The sequence below is a fragment of the Pinus tabuliformis genome, chromosome 4_2 (assembly GCF_031772625.1).
Source record: "Pinus tabuliformis cultivar Carrire ecotype Pingquan chromosome 4_2, CPIR1, whole genome shotgun sequence".
In the NCBI taxonomy this organism is placed as follows: Eukaryota; Viridiplantae; Streptophyta; class Pinopsida; order Pinales; family Pinaceae; genus Pinus; species Pinus tabuliformis.
In genome coordinates, this window is record NC_142304.1 from 1,012,239,214 (window position 1) to 1,012,255,045 (window position 15,832).

Sequence of the window (15,832 nt, forward strand, 5' to 3'; positions counted from 1 at the left end):
TTTATTTATAGTGCTATAAAGAGGTTATTCAGGTCCACTATCAATGGGATAATCCCCCTCTCTGGGTGGGATAGCTCCCTTATTGATGGGATAAGTTCCCCCTTAATAGAGATACATGAACCAACTGGAGGCGCATCCATTTCATCAAACCGACCTCTAGAAGGTTCTAGAAGTAACCACAAGTAACTTTTTTAAGATGAAACTCGCGCATTTTTCCTTTTACAGAAGGACGCACCTGTCCCTTAACATACAGAGCGTCCATGGATGCAGCTTTTGTGAACATGGTCAGCGTCCCCGCAGGTAAGGCTAGAGAGAACCTGCGACCCCAGAGATAAACATAGTTTTTACAAGACTTTCTCTCTTCTTTGAGTTTGAGATGGATAACAGAGGCATAAGACTTGCCTAAAAAGGGTAGCATGACTGTTGATTTGAGCCATACTAAACACTTAACATCTATGAGGTCTAGTCAAACTCTCGACACGAGTAGAGGAGGATTTGTTTCATTTTTTAACGAGCTTGACACAGGAAAAGAACTATGCTCGGATGCGGTTTCATGTTTACGCAAGCTTGAAACGAAAAACTATGCTTGTTATAAGTCCACATGCCCCCAGCATAATGACGCAAATCAAGGTACAAGGGGGCATGTGGACTTATAACAAGCATAGTTTTTCGTTTCAAGCTTGCGTAAACATGAAACTGCATCCGAGCATACTTCTTTTCCTGTGTCAAGCTCGTTAAAAAATGAAACAAATCCTCCTCTACTCGTGTCGAGAGTTTGACTAGACCTCATAGATGTTAAGTGTTTAGGTTAGTCATTTCAGTTTTTGCATAATTTTATTATAGTTTTAGGTCGAGTCTTTCCGATGATCTCGTAATTCAACCTTCATTTCATCCAACTGGTTGAATGAAATGAAGCTAGGGGGGCATGCGCTCTAGCAATCATGCTTAGGGGGCATCAAGCACAGTTTTCTCTCTGTTTCAAGCTTGTGAAAAAATGAAACTACTTTGAAGCATAGCTTTTATCTGTTTCAAGCTTTTGGAAAAATGAAACCTACTTCGAGTCAATTTCAGTTACTTTCAAGACTCGTTAAACTCATGAAAATCTCGAGATTATTTTGCTATCTTTCATTCTCGTAAAACAAATGAAAATGCCGAGTTCTTTCCGTCTTTTCCTGCTCGTAAATTAAATTGAAAGTCGGCCATATGAGTATATTTTTATCCCTTTTTCGAACTCGTTAAAACTTACGAAAAAGTGAAACCTTGGAGTTCTCTTTTAAGCCCTTTTCAAACTCCTAAAACATGAAAAGATCGCCGAGTTTTTCTTTTAAACTCGATAAAACGGAATTAAAAGACGGTCCCCTTATAGCTCTTTTCTGACCGTAAAATCAGGAAAAGATTGCCGGGTTTTTGTCATTTCAAACTCGATACGGAAATAAAACGACGTGTCCTTGATCGCTTTTTACTTTTCAGGTCAATGGCACTAATTATGAAAGTACTCCTTGGTCGCAAGATCAAGCGGTTCCCCCAGGTATTATTTTATACTTTTGCGGGCTTGAGGGACACAAATTTACGAAAAAGTTCAACTTGGAGTCTCCTTAAGTTTTTCAGACTCTCTAAAATTGAAAAACACCGAGTTGTTCCTATACTGGGCTCGTTAAAATTTTACAGTAAAGGACCTGTTCAATTACAAACAGGAACGAACCACTCCTTCCTAGGGTTCGAATTTAAACTAGGTTGGACTCGTTCGAAGGATGAGCTTATAATCAAGCATATGTTATCCTCCTCAAGCTTGTTAAAAATAAAGAGGTACTTGCCAGAAATGGTGGGGGAAAAGAGAGAAGAATGAACCTATTTGTTACCTTTATCTCAAAAGAAACTTTATTACCGCTCTTGAACACGACACTTTTCATTCCACCTGGGTTGGGAAATCTTTTACCTCACAGTTGACCAAACCACTTTGAAAATCTTTAACCTGGTTCCGGGGATTAACTTTGAGTTATTCGTCACCAAGCCATCTGTCGTGTCGTTATGTGTTCAAGAGGTCTGCAAGTAAAACTTTCATCTGCAAAATACTTGTCATTCATTTGACCATCCCTGAGTCAGTCCTTACAGCAACATTTCTTCAAACTTGAACAATGATTTCATGTTGCAGGCTTGCCTGCAACGAGTCGCTTTCTATCGACATCGGCACATTATCTAGAAAGATGACTTAGGAATCGACAGTACCTTGAAGTCTGCATGCATCAATGGCAGGTTTCTCGCCTTTGACGTCAGTTTACATCATTGACTTTCGACAAAGGATTCCGTGAAGTGTTCGACATCAAAACATCTATTCACATTTCATGGGTTGTGCTTGGTACTTTGAGAACCATTGACATTACTGGTGGTCTCTCTCACGCTTGTTAACAGTTCACATCATCGACTGGTAATCAAGTGGTTTCTAACATGTTCGACATCAAATCATTTAATCACATGGTTAGAATCGTACCAATTCGGGAAGTAGAAGTGAAGACCCTGGATCTAGTTCCTACCATCCAGGCTGCGAGGAGTTTTGTATTCATTGTCTATGTAGACTAATCACAAACAGATGGCTGCGTCCATACTGTGTCTACAAAAGTCTATAAAAATGATGTACTGCAAGATCATTCCTGTATCAGAATAGTTAGTCCATTAGTTAAAGTTTTGAATCTGAGTATGGGAATGCCTACCTCAGTGATGATATAATCTTATACATGTATTTTGTGTTGAAAATTGCAGGTTCCAACCAGGTCATCCACAAGACAATCCTTGAAATGATAAAGCGCTTCACCCTTCTTAGAATTACAAAACCCTAATCTATTCCAGGCTTCGCACTTTAGGGGGCAATCTGTTACACTAAAAAATGTCACCTTGACTACTTACAGTTAGTATGGCTCAAATCAACAATCATGCTACCCTTTTTAGGCAAGTCTTATGCCTCTGTTATCCATCTCAAACTCAAAGAAGAGAGAAAGTCTTGTAAAAACTATGTTTATCTCTGGGGTCGCAGGTTCTCTCTAGCCTTACCTGCGGGGACGCTGACCATGTTCACAAAAGCTGCGTCCATGGACGCTCTGTATGTTAAGGGACAGGTGCGTCCTTCTGTAAAAGGCAAAATGCGCGAGTTTCATCTTAAAAAAGTTACTTGTGTTTACTTCTAGAACCTTCTAGAGGTCGGTTTGATGAAATGGATGCGCCTCCAGTTGGTTCATGTATCTCTATTAAGGGGGAACTTATCCCATCAATAAGGGAGCTATCCCACCCAAAGAGGGGGATTATCCCATTGATAGTGGACCTGAATAACCTCTTTACAACACTATAAATAAAGACATTGAGCCAGAGGGAGGAGAGGTTGAACGCTATAGATTTCTTTGGGTAAATGCTGCAGGATTTAGGACTCCCATTTAGAACCTTGTGAGGAGAGATTGTCTTTGCTTGATTCTACTTGGAAGTGGGTGAGCTTTGTCAAAGTAGAGGAAAACCCTTGATGGACCCTGGGAGGAACTTGCACAACACCAAGGCCAGGTTGTAAGAGTTTCTTTGTTTCGTTATTAATACAAACTGGTTTATTTTTCTCAATAGCTTGTGTTAATGAGTTATTTCATGTGTTCCTTGGTCTGCATGTTGAATATATGTTTTATTATATGAAATGCAAGTGCTTGGTAATTGTTTGATTGTTTGTGGTTGCAGGAATTGATGTGAAGGAGGAGCTCATCCGGATCGGCAAGGACGGACTACAACAACAGCATTCTGGAATAAGGTAAGCCTAAACACTTGTAGTTTTCATGTTTTAAAAGGTATATTTAGAGAAAAATCACTCCATTTTGTCTTGTTTGTCATTAGAATGTCTTAGACTTCTAGGAAGGTCAGCTGTGTCCACACCCTTGACTGATTCCGTGTGACACATTGTCCATGTCTTTAATCTCAACTGGGTCTTCCTCTGAATAGACATGCATGATTTATTTATAAGAGAATCTTTAGTTACCTAGAGTACACTAGTTTGATGCATGCATGCATTAACTGACTGAACTCGCAATTAGTTCCTCAAACTGTTTGGAACTAATTTAACTAGACATAACTCAGTTAACTGAGCTAACTAATTAGAACTCAAATGAAACTCGTTCTTATCTCCTTAATTTAAGGGATAATTGTTGCATGACTTCAAAAATACTTCTAGCTTAAATTTCTCCAACTAATTAACTCAAGATGAATTAATTAATTCTTTTTCAAGAAGCTGGTGAGACTAAATTCGAATTTTAATTCTCAATTTTAATTCAAGGACAAATTAAAATTGGAATATTCTTGTTGCCACATTTCAACACTCCCTCTCAACAAGAAAGGGATTATCTGCCACCATGATCCCGTCTCTATGGAACTCACATTTACACTTTGAGAATGCCTTAGTCAAAAAGTTTGCATCTTGCTCCTCGGTCGAAATATACTGCAACAACATGATCCTCCTCACCACACAGTCTCTAAGATGATGATATCGAATGTCGATGTGCTTGGACCAGTCATGAAATACTTGATTCTTAGAGAGTTTGATAAAACTCTAATCATCACAATACATCATAGTTGGATCCATCCTCTCAACAAACAAACCAACTAAAATTTTTAGCATCCAGATGGCCTCACATGCTGCCTGACTTGCAGCCATGCATTCAGCCTCTACCAAGATGAGTGCAACTGATCTCTATTTCCTGTTGTACCAAGAAACTACTGCCAACCAAAGGTTGAAAATTCCACTTGATGTTCTCTTCAGATCTGATGGACTCCCTACCCAATCTGCATCAGTGAAGGCTTGTAGTTTCACTCCCTCTGCCTGTTTGTACCATAATCCATACTGAGATGTGCCTCTGAGGTATTTCAATACATGCTTTGCTGCCTTCCAAAACATATTGGTAGGTTGAACCATAGCTTGACTCAGTTGGTTCACCGCATAGCACAAATTTGGTCGTGTGTTCATTAACTACATTAGTGAACCCATAAGTTGTTTGTGCAGAGTAGCTGCTACTACTTCTCCTAGAGTAGCAACCTCCTTCCTCCAGTTACCTGCTAGAGGAGTCTACATGGACTTGCACTTATCCATCTGGAATCTCCTAAGTATCTCATTGGCATGCTTTCCCTGAGACACAAACAACTCCCCATCCTTCTGTCATACTTCCATGCCAAGGAAGTAATGCATGAGACCCATGTCTTTCATCTCGAATTCTCTTGCAAGGTCCTCCTTGGAAGACATGATCAAATGATCATCACCTGTCAATATGAGATCATCAACATAAAGTACAATGATCAACTACTTACCTTTCACCATGATGTGGTACAGGTTCGCATTCGCTTCACTCTTAGTGAAACCCAACCTGGTGAAGTAGTTGTCGGTGTACCAAGCATGAGGTGCTTGCTTTAGCCTGTACAAAGCTCTCTTGAGTCAGCACACATGCAACTCACGATCAAAGGTCTCAAAACCTTCCGGCTACTCTATGTACACCTCTTCCTCAATAATTCCATTGAGGAATGCAGTCTTCACATCCATCTGATGGATCTTCCAACCCATCTGTACTTATAGTGCCAACATCGATCTGATAGATGAGTACCTTGCGACAGGAGAAAAAGTCTCATCATAGTGAATCCCTTCAACTTGAGAAAAGCCATTGGCAACAAATCTTGCCTTATGCTTCTCTTCACTACCATCAATAGCTTTCTTTACCTTGTAAAGCCAACGAGAACTCACAACTGACTTGTTCCGGTCTTGGAACCACATCCCAAACATTGTGTCAAAATATGGAGTCATACTCCTCCATCATATCATCAACCCAAACCGGCTACTACACTGCTTCCTCAAAGGAAGATGGCTCAATCTCAACAAATTACCCAAAAAGGGCCATGTATCCAGTGTACCTCTCAGATGACCTCCTCTGTCTACGTTGAGAAGATGGTTCTCCCACATTCTCTCTTGCATCTGACAACAATCTGTCAGTTTCCTCTTGTGCACTTCTATCCATCTCTGGAAGACTCTGCTTGAGTGGATGTATCCACTCCTAGAACCTCTGCATGCAACTACTCTGCATCAATCTGAGGCTCCTCCTCCTTAGGAACCAACAGTTCCTCCACAACTTGTAGTTGGAGCTCCCTCTCAAGGGAAACTCTCATGGCCTTCTGCTCATCAAACTTAAGATCTCTATGAACAACTATCCTCCGATTGGTAGACAAGTACAACCACTAGTTTTGGGGTGTATCAGTGTACCCCAAAAGTATCCCCAACTTAGCTTTCAGCTCAAGCTTCTTCTGTGCATCCTTTGTCACATGGAAATATACCGATGAGTCGAAGATCCTGAAATGACCCACATCTGGTCTCTTACTGGAGAAAGCTTCCTTTGGTGTTTTCATCCAAAGTATGTGATGCATGCTTCTATTCTACAAATAGACCGCTGTGCTACATGCCTCAACCCACAAATGAAGTTGTAGGCCTTGGTCATGCATCAAGCCCGTGCTGCCCCTACAATCGTTCTGTTCTTCCTCTCGGCCACCCCATTCTGCTGTGGGTTATGAGGTGCCGTCGATTCCTGTTTAGTTCCTTCCACTGCACATAAATCCTTAAAATCTTGAGAGACATACTCTCCACCATTGTCGCTTCTCAAGACCTTGATCTTCTTCCTTGAATCTTTCTCAACTAAATCTTTAACTCACAAAACTTTGAGAAGGATTGGTCCTTCTTATACATGAAATAAATCCATCATTTACAAAAAAAAATCATCAATGAATATGTGTATGATGACCAAAAGGTTAAGGATGAAATGACTAGGCGAAGGGTACACATAACATTATGGTGGGATGAATTGCAGGAAGATTAGAGGAGAAAAGGAAAAACAAAGATTAAGATGAGTCATAATAGTGTATAAGCTTAAAAGAAATTTTATCCCTAAGGGTTACCAGTTGAATTTGTTTAGGTAGTTTCAAAATATAAAGCATAAATATATGATAGTGAAGGAGTACATTGAATAATTCTATAGGGTAAATATTATAGTAGGTCGCATAGAGGAAGATGTTGAGAAGGTGGAAAGATATATAAATGGCCTAAGGCATGATATTCAAGATGAAATTGGCCTCTTTCCCCTAAATATAGTGGAAGATGTTCCCTATTGTTGAGTTACATACGTAAAATATTTAAACCATTGTGATATTATATGAGTCCTCCTCTTGCAAGAAAAGAGTAAAAGTTTAATAATGAAACTCTAATTAAACCATGGTAGGCTAGGTCCCCTATCCATTGGTGTAATTAGGCGATGAGTACTCTACTCTATCTTATTTTCATATGCAAATGCTTCTATAAGGTGTTTTGGGTTACATAAATATGTTATATGTGTCCTTATGATTGAATCTCTAGAAAACAACACGTTGACATGACATTCTTTCAAATGAATATAGCATATGAATTTCTGGAAAAAAATGGTTTCATGATTATTTCCTTGTTTCAACATTCACTGATATATGAAAATAATGTTGAAAATTCTATGTGGTTACACGTCTTCAAAATGAAATAGGTATCCATTAATTCATTGTTTCATGATATATTTTATGTCAAAGACCTCTCATAACAACTAACAATAGCATAAGGGTGAAAATATTAATATCTTAAATAAAAAGAAAAAATAACTGAAAAGTGTTGTGATTCATATGTCATTCACGTATTGCAAAGTCTTGAATAGTTAATCTTGAAGCACATCAACCATAAGAAATATTACAAAATGTGAATTACAATTTTATAAACCTTGAAGTTCGGTGCAAGGCAAAGGTTGTAAAACATGTTTGATTAGCAGTGAAACATCTTTTAATTATATGGTAAATTTTCATAAGCCATGCAGTACATGTGGCATAAGTTAAGTCCTATGACGTTAATGCATAACACAAAGGTGGTAAGTATTTAATGTAACGTTATTCATGATGGTATATGGAAGGATTTAATGAACCTTGGTAATAATGACACTACACATATGGTAATATGTCCCAAATATAGAAATGTAACCCATTTGATTTATGAGGTGTGCCTCCAAGAGTTGAGCAATGTGCCACTCCTATTTTGAATCATGATTTAATTTGTAAGGGAGTGCAAAAAACTACAAGAAGTTGCACCATTACACCATTTAAATTCTCAAGATAAAGGTATGAATAATTCCTACCCCACTTTGGAAATATTGTGGCTTGTATCAACAACAATTTCCTAAATTTACATCTTTTTTATCGTTCTTTTCAAGGGGTTAAACCCATTTCATTCTCCCCCCCATCACTATTCCCATGTGCGAAAGTGATCTCTATATGGAAATATAAACATATCCCACTCTTATGGTTTATATATATACATGCATCACTTATTCATTACCACTTCTGGTACAAAAATGGCGTCTATCATTCATAAATAAGCATCACCTTGCATCTTTCCATTATGAGGTTAAAATTTTCAATGTATCATACTTTGTTAGGAGGCTTATTTCGATTTTTCCTTGAATTCCTCAAAGTGTATGCTTGTATACATACCAAATATTTATTTTTCTTACAAATATATATAAAAAACATATGTATACTTTTCTTCAAATTATATCTTCTCTTTGCATACAAACTACATCGAGCAAGGCCCAATTTTGTTCACTGAAATAGTAAAGAATAATGTTGTTGTGCTGAGGCTATGTGTTTACAAATATTGTGGTAATGTTACTCTAATTCAAACATGCTACCGTTTTGTTACTCAATATATATAACTCCTATTTTATTTTTTCCATCGTGGTTCCTCTATGGCACACTTATTCTCACCATGCATTTTTAAAGAATTATTTCACCACACATTCTTGCATTGACAAGTCAATTATTTGTGTGACTCACCTTCCCTTCGTGGTTTCAATGAGACTTCAACATATAAAAAATAAGAGTCATTTACATATTTGGATAAGGACAACCTCATATGGTGAATAATCGGATAATTCCCACCAAGCATCTATTTTCCCTAGTTGAAAAATATACAACCCTATTGTGCTCTTGCTTAGTCTTAAAGTTAATGTTTTATCCATTGGATATAGGTCAAAACACCTTGTTCTTTCTTTACACTTAGCCTGGATGATTCGGTTGTATCACTTTTATTAAACCCTAGATTAATTTGTAATGCAATCGATGTTAAAAAGAACCTACTTGATAACATACATAGCTCAAGAAAGAAAAAGAGAGGGCAATACTATCAGTATATGATAAATAATTATCCTACTATCTCATGTGGCATGTCACTCAAATATTTCACAATTATGACCTTCCATACATTTATGTAATTATCACTATGAAAAAACTGCCTATTGATGCATTATCCAACTTCATATAACGCAAAGAATCCCTTTTTGTCCCCACCAAAGGAACGCACGTAAAGTAACTAAAATGAGTGAGTTTCCTTTTACACATATTCAAGAGATTTTTTTTATTCGACCGAGAAAATATGATAAGAAAAGGAAGGAAAGCTTGTTCACCTTCAACATTTTCGTTTTCCATCATTCTCCCCCAATATGGAATCCAATATTTTAAAAATAAATTTTATATTTCGCTTCATTGTTGCACAACAAGATCATACAAAATACCTCACACCCCTCGAGCCATCACCTATAGTGTACCACCTCTCTTGTAGTTCTTGGTCATTGAAAATACTTGTTTACAAACTTTATTTTTAACTATAACAAATAATCATGCTTATTGTACATTAATGCCAGATATAGTCCTCTTTGATGATGATATTGATCTTACATCATGTTCACTCTTTATTCAAATATCTTGCTTTGTTACATGTGTTGTCCACAAAAACACCCGGTTACTTGGTCTTGTTTCAGTCATACACGAAATGAAATGAAGGGGTCCTTTATAATTTATATTTATCTTGTAGGAAACACACATTAATCATTCACATGGAAATATGTTTTTTTGTTTAAAGTTCTCTCCATGATACATGTAAGAGTTGGATACTATTTACTTGCATGATTTTTTTCCATTCCCTATATATCAGTTTTTCTCATGGATTTCTTATGACACACTCCAGGAAATACATAAAGATGATTTTAGATTAGATTTACATTCTTGTTCGCTGTCTCATGATTTAAATCTTCCATTATATAAAACAATGTAAACTTTGAAACGGGAACTGATACTGTTACCCGTTTTGTAGAGGTGGCAAAAAAATGACCCGATTTTCAAAAGTGTTGATGCAGAATACACATGTTTTTTTAAGAACATGCTTTTTGGAACTTTAATTTTTTTCATGTGCATTAAGTGGGTGAGGCTCGGTGAATGGTAGTGATTTTCATCCTGATTTTAAAAAGTGTGTATTTTGCATCACACCCTTTTTTTAAAAGACCTATTTTTTGACTTTAAATTTTCTAGTGTGTGAAATGTAAAAAATTATTTTCTAAATTTGATAGTTTTTGAAGTTGTCATTGTATTCATATTTTCTTGTTCTCTATCTTAATTTTTTTTTTTTTTTAGTGGGGTTTTTATTGTTTTGCATTTTTAAATTAGAAAGTCGATAGTTTGAATTTTAGATAATCTACATATTTAGACATCCTTAATTAATTTTTCAATCCACATGAAATTATTGTTTCTAAAAAACAACATTTTTTAACAATGGACATAAAAAATAACCATTTTTAACATAAATATAAGCAAAAAACTAAACGTTTTGATAATTTTTTGCTAGAATTAACATGTCAAAATTACAATTTTTATACAAAAATATTAACTAAAAATGGTCAAATAATAGTTTTTTTTATGAATTTCATGTCAAAAAGATAATAATAACTACTTTTTTTTTCAAAAATTAATGATTAACTTAAATCTAACCTCATTTAGTAACCTAAACAATGTGATACACAAAACTTTAATATTCATCAACCATGTGTAAGACCAACATTATTGTTTTGCCAAAACTAACCATAAAAAATAATTTATCTAATGAATTCGCATCGTGTGACTGCACATATATTGTTGTGGCTATTTAGCACAAAGTTTTGTACCCCACGATTATGATGTCACTCAATCCTAACGAGCCTTCCCTGGCTTATCAGATGATCTACTTGCTCGTACAATTAAAATCAAATTTTTTCATGAGCTACTAACTGGATTCCTTGGTCAATACATCACCGTGTATCAGCTGGGGGATGATAAATTATCAAGGTTTGTTGGGCTGATAAACCACTATTAGAGTGCTTTCCACGACTAATAAACCACATGTAACTAAAATATTGTATGAAATGACCATGATTTCCAAGAGTGTTGGCATGTAACAATAAGTTTTTATAAAGACTTTGTTTTTATAAGGATGTGCTCCCAATTGGTTGATGTCAAGAAACAATTACGAACTTTGTAAAAACTGTTTCTTTTCTTGAATGGTTTTGGCAAATACCATTAGTTTATGGACACCAATATTTCTAAAGGGGGGATTGATTATGGGGAATTAACCCAAAATATATGTGCAAGGACATTTATTCTTAGGGAATTGATTATTTTGTGCCTACAAGGTAGAGTCAAGCTCACATGCTAAAATGTATAAACTTGTGAGGTTGACTCTAACTTAAGGCAAAAGACTTTTGAAGATTACAATCCTAAAAATAATTTTTCCAACATGCATATTTTTTTCATTCTAACCATAGAATTGATATATTTCCATTCAATAAATTTGATTCATCCGTTTTCGTAAATCAAAAGTTTAAATGAATCCATACTTAAAACTGACCTTACTAAAGATAAAAAATTGATTTAAGAAATGAATATAAAATAGTGGTACGTTTCCGTAAGAGGCTTCTATTTATATCCTTTTAACATATACAAGGAGAGGGTTAGAAATTACTACTTTGGGTGGTTGTGATATTATAATTTGTTTACATAGTAATAATGAGATAGTGTAAATTTGTTGTGATATTATAATTTGTTTGCAGAGTAATAATGAGATAGTGTAAATTTTTTTAAATTGGTATGTATTTTTTTTTTATATAAATATTTTTTTGGTTGATGTATATTTTAATGGTTATTTTTGTGGAAAATGTTATATGTTTTGAAGTAAAAGAAAAGATTTTGATTTATAGTGTTAATATGGCATTAGTTGGGATTCATTCTAATAATTTTTTTGGCATAAGACTTAGATTTTTTATTTTCTAAAAGATATATTTTATTATAAATGTAATTAAAGATTCATTTTAATTTCAAGCTTAATATATGCTGAGAGAAACCAAATTTCTTAGAGAGCAAATACTTTCAAATTTAAAAAAGTGTTTAATTGAGGAACTGTATCCCTCTCATTTCATGATATCTTTAAAGTTAAGATATATATATATAAAAAAAAAGGAGTAATTTGGAGAAAAACCCATTAACATTGTACATTATTGTTTGAGATAATTATTAACATACAGTTTATTTGGTTTCCAGATTTATTGTCTCACAGTGATATCATGTGTGTTTTGCGCTAGTTATTTTGGCATGATGTGAACGGTGTAAGAACGTCAGTGACTTTCTTGCTGGAACTGTTGGTGGAAGGGTTTCCCTTCTCACGGAAAGGAGGGCGTGCGACTTATTGAGACTGTGTACGTTGTTGACCTGGTATGCTTAAGAGTTGAATAAATAAGCAATTCAAACTACCATTCCAGTGAATCCCGCAATATAAATAACCCATTCTTAAATTAAATCATTAAATTGATTTTTATAACATTCGAGACTATATTATCTTTTTGTGGGATTTTATCGAGGATGTATGCTCCACGCTGCTGGTTTTCATTTTTCTGAGTTGTATTCTTTGAAGGAGTCTGTCTAGTTGTAGTCGATAGTCGAGGGAATCATTAAACTAGAGCTCACAAGCGTACGGGTCGATTCCGGGAATCGACCCGCCGCCGGTCGGGCGGCGCGGGGGTGGCGCTGCGCACCACAGCGCCACCCCTGCGCCGCCCGACCGGCGGCGGGTCGATTCCCGGAATCGACCCTTACGCTTGTGAGCTCCGGTATATTGCCAATGCAGTGCCAGCACGCCAAACATTTTTATTACCGAATCAATAATGAATGTACTTTGTAAAAGATGTGCCATCTCTTATGAGGATCATCAACGATTTAATAACCATGTTGTTCTTATATTGCATATGGCCCTAACTAAAACAATAATGACCATTCTCCGACGATTTACAAGTCATTTTCTGACCTCGGTAACTCTTGCCATTCGTGAATTTGACTCTGTGATACACACAGATACCTATCTGAAGAAATAAAAAATGTCTACGGTGATTGGCAGCCATAATGCGGGCATGCCTTAACTTTAAAGATATCATGAAATTACTCCAAATTACTCCTTTTTCAAAGATAATGTATCATGAAATTACTCCAAATTACTCCAAATTATATTTGAAAAACATTAATTGAACCTTAATTGGTTGTACCATTATATGAATACATTACCCTTACTGTTCCTTGATTCAACCGATGAAAAGGCTTTGACATGCTTGGACTGTAGTATTTATTTCCCTCGACTACAACTAGTTGGTTCCAGCATGAGAAAGATCATAGAGAGATACCAAAAGGTTTCTGGAGCCCGACTGTCCGAGATTGACAACCAGGTTTGCTTTCCTCTCATTGCAGGACTTTCGTTATTTTATTAATATTATTGCTTGCAAGTTAAGTTAAACCTGGAATATTGATTTCTATTAAACTATTATGTGAATCATAACAGCATTTGTACTGTGAGATAACGAGAATGAAGAATGAAAATGAAAAGCTTCAGACTAATATCAGGTAATTGAACAAATAACAACCTTCAAATTCCTGTTATAATTGGAAAAATGATCAAGTTTTTTGCCTGTTGAACTCTGACATTTGGAGTATGTAAGTTACTAATAATGTGCAGAGACTTTTACAGGCATATGCTGGGTGAGGATCTAACTTCCATGACTATGGCGGAGTTACATCACCTGGAACAACAATTGGAAGCCGCAGCAAATCGTGTTCGATCTCGAAAGGTAATTATTAATTCTCATTACAAAAATTCCATTCCATGCATCTTCAGTAATTCGTCATTCTGAATCATTCAACATGGTGTGTTTTTCTGTGTATACAGAACCATCTGGTGATGCAACAATTAGATAATCTACGCAGAAAGGTAGTATCTTCTTATATTATATTAGCTCTTTAAATTTAAGATTACAAATATGGATCAGCACTTAACCTACCTACCTATAATCAGGAGCGTCTTCTCGAGGAGCAAAACAACCATCTCTGCAAACTAGTATGTATCTACATATTACAATTTATTTTATTAGTAGAGCATCTCTACAGACTAGTATGCATCTAGATATTACAGTTTATTAGTAAAGCCAATGGCACTTAGACAAAGAAATGTTTTCTTAGAGTTTACATGCATGCTTATTTTTGTAACCATGGATGGTAGATTTTGGGATATTTTTATTTCAAATCCTAGACATGAGTAGTTTTTAACTTCCCTCCCTCGGATTTATGGAATTTCAAAAAAATGATGAACATCAGATTGACTTTATTTATTAAATTCCAAAATATTCTAAAACATACTATCCATCTAATAAAAATATTTAAAATTTATAAACCTAAATATCTCTAAACAATAATAACAGTATGATTGTGAATAACACAGCTAGCTAAACATCAAGCTGCAGTGGAGGGAGTGGCAGAGCCTATGATTGACTTTGGAGTATTCTGTCAAACTGCTGAACCACGCGGAAATCCTCTTCAGTTGCAACCATTTCGTCTACAGCCAACTCAGCCAAATTTACAGGAGAGTGGAATGCAGCGCCCAGCTCTACAAATCTGGTACGTGAACAACTTTTCTGGTACTACTGTAGTATTTATTTCTCTCTATGATCTTTCTCATGCTGGAACCAACTAGTTGTAGTCGAGGGAAATAAATACTACAGTCCAAGCATGCCAAAGCCTTTTCATCGGTTGAATCAAGGAACAGTAAGGGTAATGTATTCATATAATGGTACAACCAATTAAGGTTCAATTAAAGTTTTTCAAATATAATTTGGAGTAATTTGGAGTAATTTCATGATACATTATCTTTGAAAAAGGAGTAATTTGGAGTAATTTCATGATATCTTTAAAGTTAAGGCATGCCCGCATTATGGTTGCCAATCACCGTAGACATTTTTTATTTCTTCAGATAGGTATCTGTGTGTATCACAGAGTCAAATTCACGAATGGCAAGAGTTACCGAGGTCAGAAAATGACTTGTAAATCGTCGGAGAATGGTCATTATTGTTTTAGTTAGGGCCATATGCAATATAAGAACAACATGGTTATTAAATCGTTGATGATCCTCATAAGAGATGGCACCTCTTTTACAAAGTACATTCATTATTGATTCGGTAATAAAAATGTTTGGCGTGCTGGCACTGCATTGGCAATATACCGGAGCTCACAAGCGTAAGGGTCGATTCCGGGAATCGACCCGCCGCCGGTCGGGCGGCGCGGGGGTGGCGCTGCGGTGCGCAGCGCCACCCCCGCGCCGCCCGACCGGCGGCGGGTCGATTCCCGGAATCGACCCGTACGCTTGTGAGCTCTAGTTTAATGATTTCCTCGACTATCGACTACAACTAGACAGACTCCTTCAAAGAATACAACTCAGAAAAATGAAAACCAGCAGCGTGGAGCATACATCCTCGATAAAATCCCACAAAAAGATAATATAGTCTCGAATGTTATAAAAATCAATTTAATGATTTAATTTAAGAATGGGTTATTTATATTGCGGGATTCACTGGAATGGTAGTTTGAATTGCTTATTTAT

The 15,832-nt window shown here is 36.1% G+C and overlaps 1 protein-coding gene across 1 annotated transcript in view; it reads left to right on the top strand.

The window, feature by feature from the left end:
* The window catches only part of LOC149173058 (MADS-box protein GGM13-like), a 41,460-nt gene extending 26,531 nt beyond the window's left edge, over positions 1-14,929 (top strand). Inside the window, exons 2-8 of the mRNA XM_089426559.1 lie at positions 7,307-7,349; positions 13,565-13,631; positions 13,745-13,806; positions 13,931-14,030; positions 14,129-14,170; positions 14,255-14,296; positions 14,678-14,929. Coding sequence (XP_089282685.1) covers positions 7,307-7,349; positions 13,565-13,631; positions 13,745-13,806; positions 13,931-14,030; positions 14,129-14,170; positions 14,255-14,296; positions 14,678-14,929 — 608 coding nt within the window. The remainder of the gene's footprint in view (positions 1-7,306; positions 7,350-13,564; positions 13,632-13,744; positions 13,807-13,930; positions 14,031-14,128; positions 14,171-14,254; positions 14,297-14,677) is intronic.
* The last annotated feature ends 903 nt before the right edge of the window (positions 14,930-15,832 follow it).